Source organism: Felis catus, chromosome A2 (assembly GCF_018350175.1).
Source record: "Felis catus isolate Fca126 chromosome A2, F.catus_Fca126_mat1.0, whole genome shotgun sequence".
NCBI classification, from domain to species: domain Eukaryota; kingdom Metazoa; phylum Chordata; class Mammalia; order Carnivora; family Felidae; genus Felis; species Felis catus.
The window spans coordinates 61,252,616-61,273,904 of NC_058369.1; the positions used below are offsets into that span (position 1 = coordinate 61,252,616).

Genomic DNA, 21,289 nt, shown 5'->3' on the forward strand with positions numbered 1-21,289 from the left:
TTGACCAAACCACCAGCCCCTCTCCCTTCCCTGGAGGATGGGAGTGAGGCGGAATGCTCCAGGCTCCTAATCATGGCTGAATCCTTCTGGTGACCACCCCCCTGAAGCCAACCACACTCTCCTCTTAGAACAAAAGACATTCCCTTCACCCAGGAAATTCCAAGAGATTTAGGAACTGTGTCTGGGATGGGATCAGAGACCGAATATTGGGACAAAACATGTGCCCAGTGCTCTTGTCACTTAGGAAATTACAACGGCTTTGGGAGCTCTGTATCAGGAAGTGGGGGCAGACACCCATATGTGTATTTTCCATTATTTCACAGATGTGACCCAAGAAGCCTGTCTCCATCACGGACACCCCCAGGCTGTGTGCTTCCTAGAATCCCGGATGGTTATGTAACAAACTGTTACTGGTTCTCTCTGGGAAGTGGGTTACATTCAGTAAGACCTACCGTACTCACTTTGCTCTATCTGCCTATTTGTATTTTCTGATTTTTCTACAATGAGCACCCACCACTTGCATGATAAGGAACTTGGAAATAAGAAGGGTGTTCAGTACATCCGCAGCCAGCAGCCGCGAGGAGTTGCAACTTTGCCAAGTGGGGATGCCGAGCCCGCTGGGGTGCAGGGGTGGGGCAGGGGTCGGGTGGGCAGGGACACCAGACATTCTGAGACATCACCATCCCCACCCCCGTTTCTGATGACTCCAAGCTGGCAGAATTGCAGACCCAGCAGCAAGGTTGACGGGACCTCCTGATGTCCAGTTCAGCACTAGCACTGGGGGTCCTGCCCCCTCAAGAGCACTCGTTCCAGGAAGTGACATCTCAAGGAGGAACAGGGTCAAGTGACCACCTCCGCATCACATCTGACCCCCACATCAACCTGGATGGGGTAGGGTTACTTCTCTCCACCCTCACTGGGTGCGTCTGACCTTCCCCTCCCCCATTAGTCACGCCCAAATCCAGAGCCTCATTCATGCCCCTGTGCTCAGGCCTGTGTGACCAGCTGTCCACAGGGCGTGGCCCCAACCCTGGCCTACCCCTCCACTCCCCTCTACAGACTCGTCCTGTGGGCCTCTCTCAGACCTCCACCCACCAGTTACAAACATAGATACATAATGAAAATAATATGAAGAAATTAATCAATAAGCAAAAGGGCAGGAGGGAACGTTACAAGAAAATAACTATATTGTTCCTTAATGGGTGATTACACAAAGGAACGTTTTTAGAATTAGGTAATGCCGAGAAACATAGATGTAGATGACGCATGCTACAAGGAAACTGCTAACAAATATAATGCCACATTTGCCACAATAAAGCAGCCAGTCTAACACACTGTTGTTGTCTGTGTCCATTGTTATTTTCCCCAATGCTGTTCATCCTTCTGGAACCCCTGGACCTGCTGGAGCTGAACTCCAGCACAGGACTGGGGGTAGGTGATTTGAGAGGAGGAAGTCCTGGGCCTACGTGGTGTGGACTGGGTGGGGGACATTTTTGTAAAGGCCCCAGCGCAGAAGTGGGGGAGGGGCAGAAGGAGCCAGCCCAGAAGTCTGGGCGACCCTAACAGACTGGACAGGGCAATCCTGTCTAGGAGAAGGAGTTCCCAAAAGGAGTGTGATGGCCCTGGGCAGTCCCTGGGGTTTGGTAAGAGTGCCAGGCCTAGGTGCAGCAGCCTGGGACCGAGGAAGGAGGAAAAAAAGGCTGAGAAGCTTGGCTGTCAGGAGGGGCTAGAGACAGAGGAGGTGCTGGTGTTAGCCCTCAGGACTCAGGGTGCCACAGAGGCCCTGGGAGCATTCCGGAACCCCTCGGACAGCTGGAGCTGTGGAACTGGGGTGAACGCCTGCTGAGGGCCCCCCTCCTCCGTCGGAGCTGGTTTGCACTTCTGGTTTTCATTGGCTGGGCTTTGGCACAGATCTGTAGACACACAGGCAAGAATATGAATACCTTAGCCACAAGCTGAATACAAAATTGCTAATGCCATAGTGTGTTTCTTATATTTTCCTGGGATTTCAACTTTTTTTTTTTAAGCATTTACTTATTTTTGAGAGAGAGAGACAGAGCACAAGCAGGTGGGGGGCAGAGAGAGAGGGAGACACAGAATCCGAAGCAGGCTCCAGGCTCTGAGCTGTCAGCACAGAGCCCAACACGGGGTTGAACCCATGAACTGTGCATGACCTGAGCCGAAGTTGGACACTCAACCGACTGAGCCGCCCAGGTGCCCCACAGATTTCAGCTTTGACATCTTCCTCCACCAGACTGTTTTCATACCTTCCTAAGAGTTTGGTAATCTCTCCAGACTCAGAATATCATCTGCAGCAAAGACTGTTACTTATTCCTCATCTATTATCTCCTTCTTGTTCAGTAATAGGACTCCTGAAATTTCACTAGTACGAGGCCATCGGAAAAAGACTACACTTCTCAGCTTCCCTTGTAGCTACGGCCTGTGACTGAGTTCAGGCCAAGGTCAATGGAATCAACTCGGAGATTTGTGTGAGCTTGTAGAAAATGTTCTTAAAGGAAAAAGTTGCGCTCTACTATTTCTTTCTTCCTTTCTACTGCCTGGGATGATGTAATGATGGTTGGATCTCAAGCAGCTATTTTGCACCAAGATATGGAAGCCATAAGTTGAGAATGGGGGAATAATGAGAGGAGAGGAGCTGGAATCTCTGATTGTTGTCAGGCTGCTATGCCAGCTCTGGACTGCTTACCTCTGATTTGTGTATGTGGGAAAATAACTTTCTATCTTATGTTAGCCATCATTGGGTTTTCCATCACTCGTATATGACCCTGTCTTCATGGAAAAGCCCATTTTGTATAAGTGGAAGTTGCAGGTTACAAAGGGTCAATCAATCGTCCCTGTGTCACTCCACTGGGACACAAGGGCCCTCTGTGCTTCCTGAGAATATTCAAACCTAAGTATTAGACTGAGTGGTTTTGTTTTGTTTTTTTTTATTAAAGTTTTACTTGGTATGTTATGGAGCTCTTAAGTCCTATTGTTCAAGCAGATTTTACATTTTGGAGACTTTGTATCTTTTCCAGAAATGATGCAGTCAGTGCCTGATGCAGTGTCTTCTCCGGGACGTTGGCCTAAGCCATCAGAGTGCTCCAGCACGTGGGTGTCACTTTAATTAGAGTGCTCAGTTATGATTAGTCGGGGTTTGTTACCCTTCCAGAAGACGAAGGGGACTCTTGGCTATTCTTCATCGTGACGCTCACAGACGGGACCTACGGTGGTTCTCTGGACCCCGGTGCTCGTGGGGGGCACCAGCCACAGCCACACGGCCGTTCTCACGGGCACTCTGCCGCCCGGCCCACAGGATCCTGTGAAGGTGTTTGTGGTGTATTCAGACCTTTAGCAGATATTCACTCACGGCCTCATGTGCCAGGCGTTCCTCTAAACAGGAAGATGCAGAAATAAATGTCACAGCCTCCAAACCCTGGCCTTGTGAAGCCAGCATTGCTGGTCAGGGACAGATAGTCGGGGACAGAAAATAAACACACGAGGTAAGTGTCAGCTCTCGCCCAGCGACCAACCACCCAGCTCAGCAGATAGAAACAATCACATGTATTAGTTCACACTCCTGTCTGAGCCCGGTTTGGTGGTCCCCTGGTTGCCCTCATGGTACCCCTGGCAGGGTGCCGGCCTCATAGGGGCTCAGCTTGGTCCAGTGGCCTGTCCTCTAGCCAGCTGGCCCAGGTGGGCCCCCACAGTTCTGGGAGGTTGGGGGGAGGGGGCGGGGGACATTGCAAGTGCTTCTTCAAGCCTCTCCTTGAACCGGGTCTGTCCCTGTGCCACTGGGCAGAATAGCCATGTGGCCAAGCCTGTGAGTGTCCTACAAAGTTACAGGGCAAAGGGCATCAGCACAGGAAGGCCACTCAGTCAGAGCCATCAATGCTGTCGGGATAGCCCAATGAGTCCATATGTCAGACATGAAGTGGGGGGGGAGTCGTCAGGTGGGTTGTTTCGGCAGATGTAGGGGGCTGAAGCTCTACTCAGGGCAGTGGGGGAAGCCACAGTGAGTAGGGGTCTTTGTGAAAGTAGTGATGTTTGAGGAAAAGGTGTGCAAATAGAAGGAACAGCAAATACATCCCCAGGACAGAACATGCCCCATGCTGGTAGCATTTTCTCCTACTAAAATCAGGGACATGTTGAATTAGACTGTGGGGTCAGGGGAGGGTGTCTCAGGGGCTAATGCAATACCTTGCTCCCTGAAGTCCCTGTGGACAGGCTGGGCCTGTCAGGCCTGTCAACTTCAGGGCCACAGGACACCTCCTTCGCAGCCACAGCACATGTCAGGGCAGGAAACATTCTGGGCGGGATACAGGGGCACACACTCATTTGTGAGGCCAGCATCCAATTTCCTGAGAAGACAATCCGGGGGCCTGCCCAACCCTGCCCTTGCACAGGTGGACAGGTGCAGTCATGTGTGGTGTGCACATGGCTGACCTTCTGGTTGTGTCTCATTGGAACAAGGGGTAGGTTAGAGTCCGGTCACGGGGTCCCGGCCCTTTCTGGGACACCTAGTGAGCTCAAGTTCTGGGGTGTGGAGGGGCCTGGGGGGACAGTGAAAGCTGATGACACAGGTGTCTCTGGGGTGGCCTGTCAGGGCTCAGCTGCTGAAGAGGGTGCATCAGCCAGGGTTCTCCAGGGAAACAGAACCCATAGGATACATTTGTGTGTATGTATAAATATATGGGTAGATAGATAGGTAAAATATACCTGTGTAGACATATAATATACATAGAGAGACGGATCTATCATGCAGGTTTGGCACATGGAGTTATGGAGGCTGAGAATATTGCCGTCTGACAGCTGGAGTCCCAGGAAGTGGGGACTGCAGTTCGGTCCACACCTGAAGGTCTGAGAAGCTGGGGAAATGATGTACCAGGACAGGCAGGAGAAGATTCCATCTCGGCTCAAGCAGAGACAGGGGTCCACCTGCTTGGGGGAGCACCGTCTGCTTTTCTCGGCACACTGATCCAGATGCAGGCATGTCTGACCAGAGGACATCTGACCAGCTCCCTGGGCACCCCCGGCCCCACCAGTGACACATGGTTAGCAGTCACCATGGCTTTCTGCTCTTTGCAGCCACAGGATTCTGAGTGACAGCGCCCCAAGTCTTCCTAGGAGGTGTTAAGTCAATGAGAATTTTATAATGGGAAAGACAGCAGTGAGCACATTTTAGTCGGCATTTTCATGATTTTTCATGAGGTCAACATTTTTGTGTCTATTCACTGGCCACTTACATTTCTACTTTAGTGAAGTGCCTGATTGTGTCTCATCACTGACTTTAAAATGTGGAGACAAAGTCAAACTGGTTTAAAATGTAAATAATTTTCTTTAACAGCTTTGTTTTATCAAAGACACTGTTTTTTGGGCAGAGCTTTCTAGAGTCACCTGCGGGAGTCCGTGTGCCCTTGTCATGAGGCAGCCATGCCATCATCACCCCATTGTCCAGAACAGAGAAACTGAGGCTCAGAGAGCACCTCTGGGGTCACAATGGGCCCCTAAAATTCTGTCTGGGGATGTAGGTCCTTCCCCAGCGTTTTGTCTTTTGATTTAATTTTCAGTATGTTTTGAACAGAAAGCTAAAACTTCTATCCAGCCGACATTCTTGAGATTTCCATCTACTGTTTCTCCTGAGAGGTTTCTTCCAAGAGGGATATAAACACAGATTCCTGTGTTTTCCTTGAATACTGTGACATCTATATCTTCAGGCCATTAGGAGTTCTTTTGGAGGCTCCTGGTTGGCTCAGTCGGTTAAGCGTCAGACTTCAGCTCAGGTCATAATCTTGTGGTTCATGAGTTCGAGTCCTGTATCGGGCTGTCCGCTCTCAGCACAAAGCCTGGAGCCTGCTTCAGATCCTCTGTCCCCCACCCTCTCTATACCCCTCCCCCACTCACACTCTCTGTCTCAAACATAAATAAATATTTTAAAAAAGGAGTTTGGAACTGAACAACCCCTGTTCCCCTGGGAACGACACTGGCCAGTTGTGACCCTGTTTGGCTACACACTGTCCTCCCAGTGTGGAAGAGATTCAGGGCACTGGAAGCCTGCCCCCAGCCGGCCAGCAGCGACCCCCGCGGCTGCGGTGACCCCCATTTCCCCAGGGGCTGGGCCCTGCGGTGAGTGGAAGGAATCCGGGTGAACTCTGCTCACTCAGCAGTGCTGGCCCAGCAAACTGGGCAGGGACACCGGATGGTGGAAAATCACATGTGGTTTTCAAGTTGTCAGAAACCCAGGAGATTGTTCTTCCAGTTGTGTGGATGGCTAGGCTTCGTCTGCGAGACCCCAGGCCCCGTGGCTCTGGAAACCACCCTTCTTGTGGGCCCAACCAGCCTAGCCCTCCTGGTGACATCCAGACTGCAGACAAGGAGGCACTTCTGGGGGCCTCTCCAGAGAGAGAGGAATGGAAGGACCTGGTGGACCTGGGTCCTCCTCCCTCAGTCCCTGGAGACAGACCCAGGGCTCTAGGAGACAGAGAGGGTCTGGAGACTGATGCCTCGGCCTGCCGTCCAGAGCCCAGCCTTCCTGCCATCTGAGGTAGGCTGGCCAACGGGGCCATGGAGGAAGGCCCCTCAGAAGGCCCCACTCGGCCATATCTGAACTCTGGCTCTGTTCCCCCCGAGGCCCAGCCTTCCATATCTGAGCTGCTTCCTCAGAGGACCCAGGAGCCTCCCAGGCTCAGCCCTCCTGCTTGCCCTGGCCCCTGTGTTCTGTGCTGCCCCATCTACACCCTGGGCACGCTGGTGCTGCTGGTGGTGAGTTTCCCACCTCTGCCCAGGCTGGGTCACTAGGTGTCTGTTGGTGACACTTGGGCCTCAGCAGAGGAGCCAGGGCCGCCATGGCCCCATAGCCTCGTGCCAGAGGCTCCAGAGCCCACATAGAGAGAGCATAAACCGCTGCCCCATCTGCTGTCCACACGCCAGCACCCGAGTCATGGGTGACTGATGGGGGCATTCCAGGGTGGGGGTAGAGTCTTCCCCCCGACCCGCCTTTTTTTCCACAGAGCAGGACACTACTTCCCGGCAGGTCACTGCCCTCCTCTGCCCTCTGTCCTCTGGGGGTTCGGTCACTGACTTGCCCTTCCCTCCAGACTGTCTCAGAGGAAGGCTACCCCATGGCTCTCTGGGCCACACTGAGGCTGAGTGCTCCATAAGGGCCTGCTTAGGGAACCAGTGAGCCACAGTCAGGGACCCATGCCACAGAGGCCTGGGGACCCAAAAGTGAGGGTGCTGGCACCAGGGGGGTGGCAGCTGTGGTCTGGAGACTGGGGGTCGGAGGGCAATGAGATGGTGCACTTTCCAGCCGCAGCAAAATGGGGGAGGCAGTCCCCTGCTGGGGTGGCTGCCTGGCCTGAGGTTGTCTTTTGGCCCAGAGGTTGGCTCTTCCCCAGAAGGGCCAGTAGAGGGCCTCCTTCCTGTCCCCCCAGGTCCCCTGACGCCCACACCATGCCCCCCCATTACCTAGATGTGCAAAATTAGTGCTTATGTGGATGACCCACATTTGGAAAGAAGGAACCCTGAGGTGTGGGGGGGGGGACCGAGCCAAGGTCACCCGGGGCGCCCCAGGATGGGACTGACCCTCATGCTTCTCAAGGCCCTAGCTGTCCGAGCTGCAAACACAGATGCTAACCCTGCTCCTTGGGGACCGTCCCCAATGGGACTCCCTTCCTGTTGGGGGAGGGGGCCCTGGTGGTCCTGGAGCCACCCTCCTCTTGCAGACTAGTCAACCCAAGTGTTCAAGGTCACAGGCCTAAGACTGACTCCTGGGAAATCTCCTCTCCCTCCTGTCCCAGGCCAATCCCTTCGGACCCAGATCAAAGCTTCCATTTCCCTCCCCACCCCTGTGGGGCTGACCTCACCAGATGGGAAAGAGGGTTCTATTCTTTCTTTCCTGTTCTTCTCCACCTCCTCGCCTCCTCCAATGTGGGAGTTTGTGGCTCACACCGCACCCTGCTGGGGGGACAGGGCACTACTGAATGGGGCAAAGTGGCCGTGGCATCCCCCACAGGGGACAGCTCTGCCCACACGTCTCCCCACCCCCCCCCCCATCCACTGCAGTCTGCAGGGTGTCTGCCCCACCCACCCACTCCTCTCAGGTGGGCCTCACTGCTGCCCTGAGGGCCCCTGTTCCTGACCCTGGCTGGGGCACCCCTCAGGCTGTCTCTCCTGAGAACCTACCTTGGCTGGCAGCCCTTGAGGCGTGGTTCTCAGTAGCCCTCAGCAGTGCACTTCGGCTCCCAGCGCCACACAGGACCGACCCCAGCCTGGCCATGCCCGGCCTCATCCTCATGTGGCTGCAGGGGAGCTCCATGGACCCCCCCACCCCAGCCCACAGGATCCCTAAGAGCTCTCCTTTCTCTCTCCGGAGGCAGCGAGGGTAGGTCCCCCCCCCCCCAGGGAGATGTCACCCTCTTCCCTGTCGAGCCCAGTCCTGCTGTGGCCCCTTGGGCAGACCCTCCCTGGGAGTGAGGGGGAAGGCCGGGGCCTCTCGTAGGAAGCTGGACATGGAGGTTCAGAAGCCAGGGTGCCCGGCAGACCCCCAGACTAGCTCACGAGAGCCCCTGGACACGGATATGAATGCCCTGCCCAGGAGCAGGGGCGCTGGACCCTGGAAGGGTGAGTGGCAGCCACTGCAGGCCTTGTGCTGCCTCCCTGCCCCCCAGGTGGAACCTGGGCCCGGGTTTAGGGACTTCCTGGGTGTGAGTCTTAAAGTTAAGTGGGGTCCCAGCCCTGCCCACTGAGCAGGGTTGGAGGGTACTGGCCTGGCATGGAAGGCACTCACCCCCTCCTCTCCACCTGGCCAGACGCTTGGGGGCCAAGGGCCCCCAACTCCCTGCCCCACCCTGCCCAGCTCCCCACGAGGCTTTTTGCTCATGTTCCTGTTGGTGACTCACTGTGGCTGAGGAAAAGCTTCTCTCTATTCCTTTCTCATTTTTTTCATGGTTTCTATTTTCCCTGGCAGAGGATGTTGGGCCCAAATCTGATCCATGTGTGAGCCAGCTGAACTCAGGAACATTCCCAGGGAAGTGACGTTCCTCAGACCACCCGCCCCCCCCCCCAATCCCGGCCTGAGCCTCCCCGCTGGACATACTCAACTGGGGGCCAACAGAGCAAATTCCAAGACAAAGTTTCAAGAATGATGATTCAGAGGCTCACAGAGGACATTTGCGGGTAAGAGCTTGCTTGCTTCATCCCTTCTGCCACCAGGACCAGCCTGGGGACATGTGACAGAGCAAGTCTGTGCAGGGACAGGAGGCACAGGGGGCCGGGCTGGGGGCTCAGGTGGGGGGGCTTGCTCTCTGAAGGGACATGGCAGGAGCTGGGAGCTGGCGTGTCGTCGGGGCTGATGTGGTGCCAGGTGCGGCACGGGCACAGTCCTGCTCTGCACCTTGGGGCTGCGGAGTCGTGGGGTCACTTGGTGCCATCAGATGGCCGGGAGGGCAGAGCTGGGACCCCACCTGAGTGACCAGCTCTTGACATGGTCCCACTGCCCTTTTAAGCATGAATGAGGGTGAGCCGGTGAGAAGTGAAGAAAGGGCCTTGAGCAGGAGACACGCAGACCCTCCCTGAGTCCTGCCTGGTCCCCGGGCTGAGCCAGCTGCCCCTGCAGTGTCCCTCAGGCTGGCCACAGCTGCCTGCCGACCCAAGGCTTCCTGACCGGCTCGTCCTCTTTCCCTTTGGTCCAAGCTCTGCACTCTGCCCGTCGACCACCCGGCGGGGGGGGGGGGGGGGGTGCGGGGGGGGGCGCTGGGTTTTCCCAACGACCTCACCAGGTCACCCTCACAGACCACCGTGGCTCAGGGCTCTGCTGCTAGACTTGACCATGGAGTCCAGGCGTGCATCTTCTGGCTTCCGCATGTCTTCTGCCCTGGGAGCTCTGGCCGCAGGTGGATGCCCGTTTGGCGCCAGCCAACATCTGCCCTTCTAGAAGCCTATGGAAACAGTAGGCCCGCCATGTGATGATTTCCTGTGCCTGCACCCATGACAGACACGATCTACTGTGGGATTTCTGAACTTTGCTGGCAGCCATGCAGATGACCTGGGCTGGTCCTGACATTCTCTGCCCAGTATATGTGCCCCCAGGTCCATGTCGTGGCTGGAGCCACTGGATAGAGTTTAAAAAGCAGTTCTGGTAGGAGGAGCGAGGGGAACGGCTGTTTGTCCTCACTGGGATCTGAGCTGCTGGGGAAGCAATGTGTGTCCAGAGGTGAGGCAGTGCTCACTGCAAGAAACAGTAAAAGTGGTTGGGGGGGGGGGGGGGACCCAACCAGGGCCATTAGTGCCCCCCCCCCCCATCAGTGCCGAAGGACTGTTCCCACGGCATATCCCAGCACACAGCTTGGTTGGGTTGGATTGGGTTGAAGGCACATGTCCTCTCTCCCAGCTGGCTCCTCAGGGGTGGAATCTGGTTCACTTTGCCTTCGTGGCCCCCACATCTTCCACATGGAGCTGGGTTCACAGGCACTGCCCCTAAAATCATCCCTCAATCTGATCTGGCTTAACCTGCAGCTGCACCATTTTCAGGAGAGGCCAGATAAGTGGGCTGCTGGGTCCTAAGTGATCCCCAGGCCACCAGGAGGTAGGCGTGGGCAAGAAACTCTTGACCTTGTGTGGAAATCACCGTGGGACTGCTGAGCCCCATTCCTGGGAATTATACACACACTTTAATAAAATGGAAAGGACTCTGCCCCCTCTCAAATTTTCCCTCCTGGGCCAGGAGCTGGGGGAGGGGCGTTGCCTGGAGACCCCCTACCCCAGCAAAGCAGTTGGAGGGCACCCAGGGCACGTCTGCACCTGCCTCCCACCAGAGTGAGGCCGGGAAGCGCCATCCTTCCCGGCGAACCAGCACAGGGCCCATGCACCCGGGAAGTTAGCCGTCTGAAAGAAAGCTGTGACAGTTGGCAGAGCTGCAGGCCAAGCCTCCAGAGAGAGGGAAGGGTGGGCTCGCCCTGAGATTGGGGCGGGGGGCAGGGGGGGGGGTTGTGTGTGTGTGTGTGTAGGATCTCGGAGGCCAGACGCCGCGGCTGGGCTCTGCCGTCAGGGCTCCGGACCCCTCCGGGCGGGCCGGGTGCCGGTTCCTCGCCTCCAGGTCCCAGACGGTTCTGGCGAGGGCGGGGGTGAGGGGCGGGCATCGGACCCCTCGGGCCTGCGCCCTCGGGACCTCCCTCCACCGCCCCCCACCCCCACCCCAGGCCCTCCTTCCTAGGCGCAGGCCTCAGGCCCCTGACGGAGGCGGTCCCAGTTACCGCTTCGGAAAGTGCCAGGCGCGCGGCGCCGGGACAGCTCGCCGCCTCCCCCCCCCCCCCCCCGCCCTCCTCCGCAGCCCCTCAGTCCACGCCCGGCTCCTCCTCCTCCTCCTCCTCCTTCCCCAGGGGTGGGGGGAGCCGGCTCCGGAAGCCCCGGCGCCCCCGCCCCGGCCGCCACTGGAGCTTTGGAGAGGCGGTCCGCGCGGGAGCGCGCCACGCGGGGCCGGAGCTCCCAGCCGCCGGCAGTTCCTTGGAGGCCCCCGACCACCCCGGAGTCCCCCGCGCCCCCGGCCCCCACGCGAGCCCCGGCTATGGCGGCCGTGCGCGGGGCGCCCCTTCTCGGCTGCCTCCTGGCGCTGCTGGCGCTGTGCCCCGGGGGGCGCCCGCAGACGGTGCTGACCGACGACGAGATCGAGGAGTTCCTCGAGGGCTTCCTGTCGGAGCTGGAGGCCGAGACCCGGGAGGACGACATGGAGGCCCCACCGCCCCCGGAGCCCACCCCGCGCGTCCGCAAAGCCCAGTCAGGGGGCAAGCCGGGGGAGCCTCCGGGGGCCGCCAAAGAGGGTAAGACCCCCGGAGGCACGCCTGGAGGAGGCCCACAGAGTGATGGGGGGCCTTGGGGCGCCCTGCACCTCAGGTGAGAATGGCAGGGCTTTGGCAGCTGTCCAGCCTGCCCGGCGTGAGCAAGGGCTCTGGAAGGCAGGAGAGAGCCCAGATGTCTGGCGGGACCCGGTGCCAGGCAGAGGTCAGTGCTGGCTTGTGGCCCTTTGCGCATGGAGGCACCTCCCGCAGCTCTGCTGCCCAGTGGTTTGGGTCGTCGGGGTCTCACACCGCCAGCCCCCAGAGGGGCGAGGATTGAGCCCCCTGGGGACATTGCTGCCCCCTCCCCAGACCTGTCCTGTAAACTGCCCTAATGCCCTAGGCGGGCCTGTTTGTGGCACACCCTGGCCATGCCCGCGCCTCCACCAGAGTCCCAGCCTCAGACTTTCCTTGGGAGGCCTCCCCTTCCGGGAACACAGAGGCAGGTGAGGGGCTATGAAGACCCCTCCCCACAAGGCAGCTGGGAGCAGCGGGCAGAGTGGTTTCCGTGGCCGTGTGACTTAGACGAGGTGGTGTATTACCGGGGCGGCCAGCCCAGGGCCCTCTTACATAATCCACTGTCAATAAATCTCAGCTGTTTATGGTGGCTTTCTGGGGGGGGGCAAGGGTCCTGTTGATCTCCCTCTCCCAGAAGACTCGAGGGTACCGTCCATCATTCCCGAGGTCAGCTGCCCCTCCCCTGGGTCTCCTTCTAGATCTTTCCTGGCTCCTTCCCCTCCCCTTGGGGGGCGGGTCCTAGGACATGGCCTCCCCCCACCTCTACTTCACATTCCAGACTCGCTGTCCTGGCCTCTTGGATGCCACTGTGGCGGCCCCATTTCTCCTGACTGTGTGCGTTTTGTAAATGTTTCTGTGTTTAGGCCTTGTGGCCACTGTCCCCCATTAAGTCCTGCACAGCATTTACTGGGGGGCTGGGGGATTCCCACAGACAGCCCCCTGCCCTGCTCCCACTTCCTCCACAGACTCTGAGATGGGTGAGCAGCTACAGTGCCTGCCAGTCCCTCCGTCCTCTGTGTGGCCCCAGGACCCCCTACCTACCCCAGACCTCTTACTTCTTGAAGGGACATGAGTGGCCCTTTTCTCTGAAGCTTTTCTTGACCCTGCAGGGAGCTTCAGGGAGGCTCTAGACCCATGTCTTCCAGTGCGTGTGACAGCTGGTAGGGATGAGACCTCCTCCCCCTTTAGGCCGGGCCACCCCCGAGGCCTGGGTGGCTGAGTCACGTCTCTGCCCCTTCCGTGCCCGGCACAGTGTAACGCTCCCTGACCAGCTGACTGGACATGTGGGGGAGAAGAGGATGATGAGGGTCCTCTGTTGAGTTTGGCAGGTGGGAGGGTGAGGGCCTGTGTCCTGGGCCAAGATACGGTGTTGGCAGCAGAGACTTGTGGACGTTAGGCATGGGTTCCAATCCCAGCTCCTCCATGAGGCCAAGTGACTTAACCTCTCAGTTTCCCAGTCCAAGAACCAGGACCAAAGGAGGCCATGTGCACAGGTTGTGGGCACCTTGGGGCAGCCATGTGGGGCATAGAGTGAGGACTCCATTGATTTGACCTCAATCTGCATTTACGACAGCACCTCTGGAAAAGGCCAAAGACAAAGGGAAGAAAGGGAAAAAAGCCAAAGGCCCCAAGTCGACCAAGCAGCCCCTGGAGGGGCCCCTTAGGCCACCCAAGAAGCCCAAGGAGAAGCCACCCAAGGCCACCAAGAAACCCAAGGAGAAGCCACCCAAGGCCACCAAGAAGCCCAAGGAGAAGCCACCCAAGGCCACCAAGAAGCCCAAGGAGAAGCCACCCAAGGCCACCAAGAAGCCCTTGGCCGGGAAGAGGCCCCCCACCCCGACCCCCTCAGAAGAAACCCCATGGTGGCCATTGCCCCTGCCTCCCAGCTCCAGCCCTGAGATGCTGCCCCAGGAGGGAGGTGTGTGCAGGCCCCTCCTGGGGTTGTGGGGCTTTGACCTCCCAGGCTACTGGGAGGTGGGGCGGGGGGGGTGTCCCTGGGCTCAGCTTCCTGCAGATCCCAAGGGCCGCTTGGACAGGGTGGGCTCTGGAGCCTTGTCATTGTCATGAACGTAGCAATTGGGTGGGAGCCCCCTCGGTGCAGCGGTCACCCATCACCCTGGCCCAGTAGGGGGTGCTTGGCAGCCTCATGGCCAGGCTTTGCCATCTACTGTCCTGGGATCTGTCCCCTGAGCCTCGGAGCCATCCTCCTGCATGTTGTTGGACCAGACGGCAGGGCCTGGGCTTCCTGGAAAGCCCTCCAGCTCTCTGGCTGTGGGGGCGCCATCAGGGTGGCCAAATCCAGAGCGGCCCAGGCCTCCTGGGAGCCATGTCAGGCATCGGGCACTGTTGGCAGGACCCAGGTCTGGCTCCATGCACAGTGAGGGCTCAGGGCAGGCTTCCCATCCACCTGCCTCTGGGGTTTCTGTTGCAGAAGGGGCCCTCCCAAGTCCTTGGCCGGGTCCGGGAGAAACGGATTTGGATCGCCAGTCTGGTGAGTGGGAGATACTCAATTGGCTCTGAGGGACCGATTGCCTTGGCCAGCTGGGTTTCCAGGATGGGCCCAGGCAGGGGCATCTGTGAGTGCCTTCAACAAGGCACCCACGAGCATTTCCCACAGAGCCGGAGGAGGAGACCGAGCCGCCCACATTGGACTACAACGACCAGATAGAGAGGGAGGATTATGAAGATTGTGAGTAGGCCCCCCTCTGCCCCCATCTGGACTGTGACCCCTGGCCTGGGGACCCACTGGTGGTCGGTTCACCTGGGGCCCTGCCCTCCTGGCCCCACTGCTGTCTGGGGCGGTGGGGGGGGGGGGAGTTGGACTGGCTCAGAGCCCACCCTCCCCCTCAGTTGAGTACATCCGGCGCCAGAAGCAGCCCCGGCCACCCCCAAGCAGGAGGAGGCCCGAGCGGCTCTGGCCTGAGCGCCCTGAGGAGAAGGCTGAGCCAGCTGGGCCGGGGCTCGAGGCCCCCACGGAGAGGATCGGTAGGATGGGGGCAGCCGGGGGGGAGGGAAGGGTGCCAGGCACAGAGGGAGAGGGCTCCGGACCCACCCCTGCCTCCCACCTCCACAGAGCCTCCTCTGAAGCCTCTGCCGCCCCCGCTGCCTCCTGACTATGGGGACGGTTACGTGATCCCCCACTATGATGACAGTGAGTGCCCTGCCTGCCACACCCCTGGTTCCAGTAGCTCAGTGGGAGATGCATCCCCAATGCCCTGCCACCCCTCCCCTCCATGCCCACTTGGGCTCGCAGCCCAGTCTGCTCTCCTCCCTTGGGCTGGTGCCTCCTGGCCCCCTGGGGTTTCCCTCTCTGTCCTCTGCTCCTATCCTGTGGGCTGAGGCCAGCACCTTTCTCTCCCTCCTGCATCCCCTTCTATGGGGGCCTGAGTCGGTCCCCGCCCTTGACCTGCCCCCAGGTCCCCAACAATCTCTTGGCCCCAGCTCAGCTCTCACTCAAGTCCGCCCCTTCCTGGCCACAGGTGTCAGGTGTTACTTGAGGCCCGTCCTGCGTGTGTCCCACCCCCTGCCCAGCCTGGCCTGCCTTTCCCCAGGCCAGGCCCTCCCAGGCCAGGCTGGTGACGTCCCAGGGTCTTGCCCATTCTGTCTGTGACTAGCTGGCCTCCCCTCAGGAGCCCCTCCCTCCTCATCTCTGTCTAAAGGCCCACCCCGATCCCACTTCCTCACCTCGCCCTCAGTCCTGTCCAGTCTCTGGCTCACAGTGGGGGCCCTGGGGCAGCATCTGGGCCACCTCAGCAAGGCTCTCCCTCCCCACAGTGGACTATTACTTCGGGCCTCCCAGACCCAGGAAACCCGACACTGAGCTGGACACAGATGAAGAGAAAGAGAAGCTGAGTGAGTGGAAACAAGCTGTTCCCACCGCCAGCCCAACACCCAGTGCAGGCCTGCCCCCCACGCCAGCCCCCTGCCCCCGGTGCAGGCCTGCCCCCCACCCCAGCTCCCTGCCCCCGGTGTAGGAGTGCCCCCGACGCCTGCCCCCTGCCCCCAGTGCAGGCCTGCCCCCCACGCCTGCCCCCTGCCCCCGGTGCAGGCCTGCCCCCCACCCCAGCCCCCTGCCCCCGGTGCAGGCCTGGCCCCCACTCTAGCTCCCTGCCCCCAGTGCAGGTCTGACCCCGGCCCCTGCCCTCAGCCCCACATCCATGTCCCCTGAAGCCCGGGGCTAAGATGACAGGCTTCTTCCACCTTCCACCATTCAGAGAAACCCAAAAAGGAGGGAGGTGGCCCCAAGGAGGAGGAGACAGATGACAAATGGGCCATGGAGAAGGGCAAAGACCACAAAGGTGTGTGCCCGGGGGCTGGACCCACACAGCTGGGATCCCTGTGGGAGAGCAAGTGGATTCCTGAGGCTCCAGGACCCTCTGCCCCACTTCCTCCCTTTGTTGCCTCCAGGACCCCGGAAGGGTGAGGAGCTGGAGGAAGAGTGGGCTCCAACAGAAAGAGTCAGTGAGTGAGGGGCCCAGAGGCTGCAGATGGGTGTGGGGGGGCTGGGGAATGAGTGGGGGTTGGGGGCTGGGGTGTGGAGGGGGCTGCAGATGGGTGTGTGGACTGGAGGGTATGTGGGGCGGCTGGGGCTGTGTGAGGGTGCTGAGAGGTGGGTATGGGGGCTGGGGTCCCCACAGCGGCAGCAGGGTAAAGGAGGTGGGAGCAAAAGACCCAAAGTCACATGTGGGTCGCAAACCTGGATTTCCTGGTGGTGCTTCAGGTCTCCAGAACTCTTCCTTGCTCTTAAATTCTTGAGGCCCAGAAGGGAGGGAGAGGTGCTGGAGTGTCTCTGCCCTGGGATGAAGCCTAGGGGACAACTCACAGCACAAGGTCCTGATATGGATGATGCCTGTGAGTGGCTGAGCTCTGGGGTGGCTGTTGCCTGTGGTTTCATGTGAGCCCGTGGCCCTTTGGAGCTGGCATCATCTGCCCACGCTCCAGATGAGGAAGCCGAGTCCCAGCAGGGGAAGCACATGTTGAGGTGGAGCCGCCCTGACTGGCGTCTCCTGATGTAAGGGGGGTGGGCTCTGGGCTCCTTGTTCTGGGTTTGGTGGAGGGAGTGACCAAGCCAGTGGGCCACCATTCTTCGGGTGCTATGTCCCCAGAGTGTCCCCCCATCGGGATGGAGTCCCATCGCATTGAGGACAACCAGATCCGGGCCTCCTCCATGCTGCGCCACGGCCTGGGGGCCCAGCGCGGCCGGCTCAACATTCAGGTGGGTGTTGGGATGGGCCCATCTTGCGGCTGAGCGCGGGGCTCTTGCAACCGCTCATTCTCCCCACTGCCCCCAACAGGCCGGTGCCACCGAGGACGATTACTATGACGGGGCGTGGTGTGCTGAGGATGACGCTCAGACCCAGTGGATCGAGGTGGACACCAGAAGGACCACCAAGTTCACAGGTGTCATCACCCAGGGCCGTGACTCCAGCATCCAGTACGTGAGGGGTGGATGGGACATTCCAGGGGGCCATTTAGGGGCCCTGTCCCCAATCACCCCTCCGTGGCACGTAGTGGGCAGGGGAGCCACTCCCAGGGCCAGCTCAAGCACCATACAGCCCTGCTAGCTCTTAAGTTCTCAGGTCCGGAAGAAGGGGCTTCGGCTCCTGAGTGCCCGGGACCTGGGGCAGGGAAGGCAGCCTTGCTCTGACCGCCATCTGCTCCCCAGTGACGACTTTGTGACATCCTTCTTCGTGGGCTTCAGCAACGACAGCCAGACGTGGACGATGTACACCAACGGCTATGAAGAAATGGTGCGCACTCAAGCTGTCAGCTCTGCGCCCACCATCTGGGCTGAGGGTGGGCTCTTGGCAGGGGTGGGGGGCTACTCTGAGGTCAGCCTCTCCCCAGACCTTCCATGGGAACGTGGACAAGGACACACCTGTGCTGAGCGAGCTCCCAGAGCCGGTGGTGGCCCGCTTCATCCGCGTCTACCCACTCACCTGGAACGGCAGCCTGTGCATGCGCCTGGAGGTGCTGGGATGTCCTATGTCCCGTGAGTGCAGGGGGCCGGCAGGGCTCAGAGGGGTGGCTGGGGCCACCTGGGGGCTGGCTGGCACAGCTCAGGACCCTGCCTGTCCCCCCCACCTCCCCCGCAGCTGTCCACAGCTACTATACACAGAATGAGGTCGTGACCACTGACAACCTGGACTTCCGGCACCACAGCTACAAGGACATGCGGCAGGTGGGGTGCTTGTTCCCTGGCTCAGAGCTTGTGTCCAGTGCTCCGATCCCAGACACGCCCCCCTGAGAGGGCTGCCAGCCAGTGCTCAGCTGGGGGCCCCTCCCTCTGGCACTAGGACCAGAGAGGGGCTGGGGTTGCCTTCAGGGGCCACTCCTACCACAGAGGCTTTCCCCACCGTGCAGACCAGGACGGTGGAGAGGCCTGGCCCTCCCCGCAGCCTGGACCGCTTCCACGGGAGGTGGGTGGGGGGCTTCGTAACTCCGTGTTCTCTCCCGAGCCCAGCTGATGAAGGTGGTGAACGAGGAGTGCCCCACTATCACCCGCACATACAGCTTGGGGAAGAGCTCACGCGGGCTCAAGATCTATGCCATGGAGATCTCGGACAACCCTGGGGATCACGAGCTGGGTGAGGGCCCCGTGGACCCCTGGAGGCCTGTCCCTCCCTGGCAGGGATTCGAGGCGAGGCTCTGGCACTGCAGCTGGGCCTCTGCCTGTCTTTGGAGCCTCTCTGGGGTCCCACTGTGCCTTGCCGGGGCCAACAAGTGTCATCTGCCCCCATCCTACTGGGAGTGAGCCAGTCTGGGTCCTTCCTCAGATTCCCCGGGGCGTCAGGAGGCCCGGTGGTTGCTGAGGCTCCTGCTCTTGCAGGGGAGCCCGAGTTCAGATACACAGCCGGGATCCATGGCAACGAGGTGCTGGGCCGCGAGCTGCTGCTGCTCCTCATGCAGTACCTCTGCCGCGAGTACCGAGACGGGAATCCCCGTGTGCGCAGTCTGGTGCAGGACACACGCATCCACCTGGTACCCTCACTGAACCCGGATGGCTACGAGGTGGCAGCACAGATGGTAGGTGGGTGGGGCGGGGCGGTGGGGGCCAGAAGCTGTGTAGGCGGGTGGGGCAGCGAGTCGGGGCAGGGTGGGAGAGTTGGGGCGGAGCCGGATGACACCACACCCACCGGTTCCTCCAGGGCTCTGAGTTTGGGAACTGGGCGATGGGGCTGTGGACTGAGGAGGGCTTTGACATCTACGAAGACTTCCCAGATCTCAACTCTGTGCTCTGGGGAGCAGAGGAGAGGAAATGGGTCCCCTACCGGGTCCCCAACAATAACCTGCCCATTCCTGAACGCTACCTCTCCCCAGACGCCACGGTAAGGCCTGGGGGAGCAGCCCGGACCCTGGGGTCCTGAGCTGTGGACTTGAGGGGTGGGCTGGTGGGTGACCGAGCCAGCACAAGCCTGGGGGGACAGAGGGGGCATGAGTACTGGCAGGGAGGGTAATAGAGGCTACAGCTCAGACGCACGCCCTGGCCACCCCCAGGTATCCACAGAGGTCCGGGCTATCATTGCGTGGATGGAGAAGAACCCCTTCGTGCTGGGGGCGAACCTGAATGGCGGGGAGAGGCTTGTGTCCTACCCCTATGACATGGCCCGAACACCCACTCAAGAGCAGCTGCTGGCCGCGGCCATGGCAGCTGCCCGGGGAGAAGATGAGGATGAAGTGTCTGAGGCCCAGGAGACCCCAGACCATGCCATCTTCCGCTGGCTGGCCATCTCCTATGCCTCTGCCCACCTCACCATGACCGAGCCCTACCGGGGAGGCTGTCAGGCACAGGACTACACCAGTGGCATGGGCATCGTCAACGGGGCCAAGTGGAACCCCCGGTCTGGGAGTAAGTCAGCCTGGGAGGGGCCGAGGCGGGGGACGTGGCGGGGCACAGGGCTGACTGCGGTTCCGTGTCTGCCTCCCGCGCAGCTATCAATGACTTCAGCTACCTGCACACCAACTGCCTGGAGCTCTCCATCTACCTGGGCTGTGACAAGTTCCCTCATGAGAGTGAGCTGCCCCAGGAGTGGGAGAACAACAAAGAGGCCCTGCTCACCTTCATGGAGCAGGTGGGGGCGCGGCAGCATGTGGGCTGGGTGGGGGTCGCGGGGGAGCCCTGTCCAGAGGGGCAGGGACCGGACAGGGGAGCCGCTGGAATGCGTGGGGCCTTGGCATGCACGTCCACGCTTGCCTCCTCCTGCAGGTTCACCGTGGCATCAAGGGCGTTGTGACGGACGAGCAGGGCATCCCCATCGCCAATGCCACCATCTCCGTGAGTGGCATCAACCACGGTGTGAAGACAGGTACCTTGTCTGCATGCGGGTACGGGCAAGCAGATCTGTGTGGCAGTGGCGAGGCAACGCCCGGCAGAGCCCTGATCCCCCGCGTCCCCACCGGAGGGTCTACCCTGGGCACAGGGAGGGCCAGGAGTTTGGGGGGCGGGGGCATCTCAGAGAGGAGGGCTGGAGGCTGGGGGTACGGGAGAGTCCAGGGCAGCAGAACCTGTCCTCTCTGTGCAGCGGGCGGTGGCGATTACTGGCGCATCCTGAATCCGGGTGAGTACCGCGTGACGGCTCACGCGGAGGGCTACACCCCGAGCGCCAAGACCTGCAACGTGGACTACGATATTGGGGCCACCCAGTGCAACTTCATCCTGGCCCGCTCCAACTGGAAGCGCATCCGGGAGATCATGGCCATGAACGGGAACCGGCCCATCCCACACATTGATCCATCACGCCCCATGACACCCCAACAGCGGCGTCTGCAGCGCCGCCGCTTGCAGTACCGGCTGCGCATGCGCGAACAGATGCGGCTCCGGCGCCTCAATGCCACGTTGGGCCCCACCACACCCGCGGCGCCGACACCAGTCACCACGCTGCCCCCCACCCCCTCCCCCACCTTCAGCCCTTCGCCTGCCCCCAGCTCCAGCCCGGGGCCCTGGCACTTTCCACCCGAGACCACCACAGTGGGCTGGGAGGCGGAAACGGAGACGGAGACCTACACGGAGGTGGTGACGGAGTTTGGGACAGAGCTGGGGCCCCAGGAGGAGGAGGAGGAGATGGAAGTGGACGAGTTGGAGGAGGAGGAGGAGACAGTCATGGGTCCAGATTTCCCATTCACCACAGCCGAGACCTACACAGTGAACTTTGGGGACTTCTGAGCACAGGTCGGCCCACATCCAAGCCCTCGCCGCCGCCGCCACAGGAGCCCCAGCCATCGGCGTGGGCCTGGCCAGGAGGGGGCCCAGTCGGGCACGAGATCTCGGAGCCCAGGTCTGCGAGGTGCTCCTGCCCGGCCTGCCAGCCTCAGACACAACAGGCACGGTGGGGTGGGGCGTGGGGCACACTTGTCAGCCACCTGCCCGACCACACCAATAAAGCAAGCTCACGGCACACGTGTTGGTGGGGAGGGGAGGAGGGGGTTATTGTTGGCCAGGG

The 21,289-nt window shown here is 60.3% G+C and overlaps 1 protein-coding gene and 1 long non-coding RNA gene across 3 annotated transcripts; both read left to right on the forward strand.

The window, feature by feature from the left end:
- The first annotated feature begins 9,067 nt into the window (after positions 1–9,067).
- LOC109497359 lies at positions 9,068–10,693 on the forward strand. Its single transcript, XR_002740396.2, has 2 exons — positions 9,068–9,177; positions 9,793–10,693. It is a non-coding gene; the product is annotated as an uncharacterized LOC109497359 (long non-coding RNA).
- Positions 10,694–11,422: 729 nt separating this feature from the next.
- On the forward strand, positions 11,423–21,244 carry AEBP1 (AE binding protein 1). Of its 2 annotated transcripts, XM_023250109.2 has the most exons (21): positions 11,423–11,816; positions 13,423–13,767; positions 14,281–14,340; positions 14,467–14,538; positions 14,700–14,834; positions 14,923–15,000; positions 15,624–15,701; positions 16,064–16,147; positions 16,257–16,310; positions 16,955–17,064; positions 17,144–17,283; positions 17,515–17,599; positions 17,697–17,841; positions 17,945–18,030; positions 18,313–18,436; positions 18,679–18,875; positions 18,998–19,177; positions 19,347–19,698; positions 19,782–19,921; positions 20,056–20,155; positions 20,372–21,244. In XM_023250109.2, exons 1-21 carry the CDS (start codon positions 11,564–11,566, stop codon positions 21,010–21,012), a joined length of 3,459 nt encoding a protein of 1,152 aa, XP_023105877.2. In that variant the 5' UTR covers positions 11,423–11,563; the 3' UTR covers positions 21,013–21,244. The 2 variants fall into 2 exon arrangements, with proteins under 2 accessions (XP_023105877.2, XP_023105878.2); XM_023250110.2 differs by lacking the exon at positions 16,064–16,147 and having other exon boundaries at positions 11,475–11,816.
- The last annotated feature ends 45 nt before the right edge of the window (positions 21,245–21,289 follow it).

Excerpts from the sequence above, each read along its gene's own strand:
- AEBP1 (XM_023250109.2), top strand. The coding sequence starts at position 11,564 with ATGGCGGCCGTGCGCGGGGCGCCCCTTCTCGGCTGCCTCCTGGCGCTG. Across the intron at positions 16,311-16,954 it reads GGCTCCAACAGAAAGAGTCA|AGTGTCCCCCCATCGGGATG; the intron begins GTGAGTGAGGGG and ends CTATGTCCCCAG. Across the intron at positions 17,842-17,944 it reads GCTGGGATGTCCTATGTCCC|CTGTCCACAGCTACTATACA; the intron begins GTGAGTGCAGGG and ends CCTCCCCCGCAG.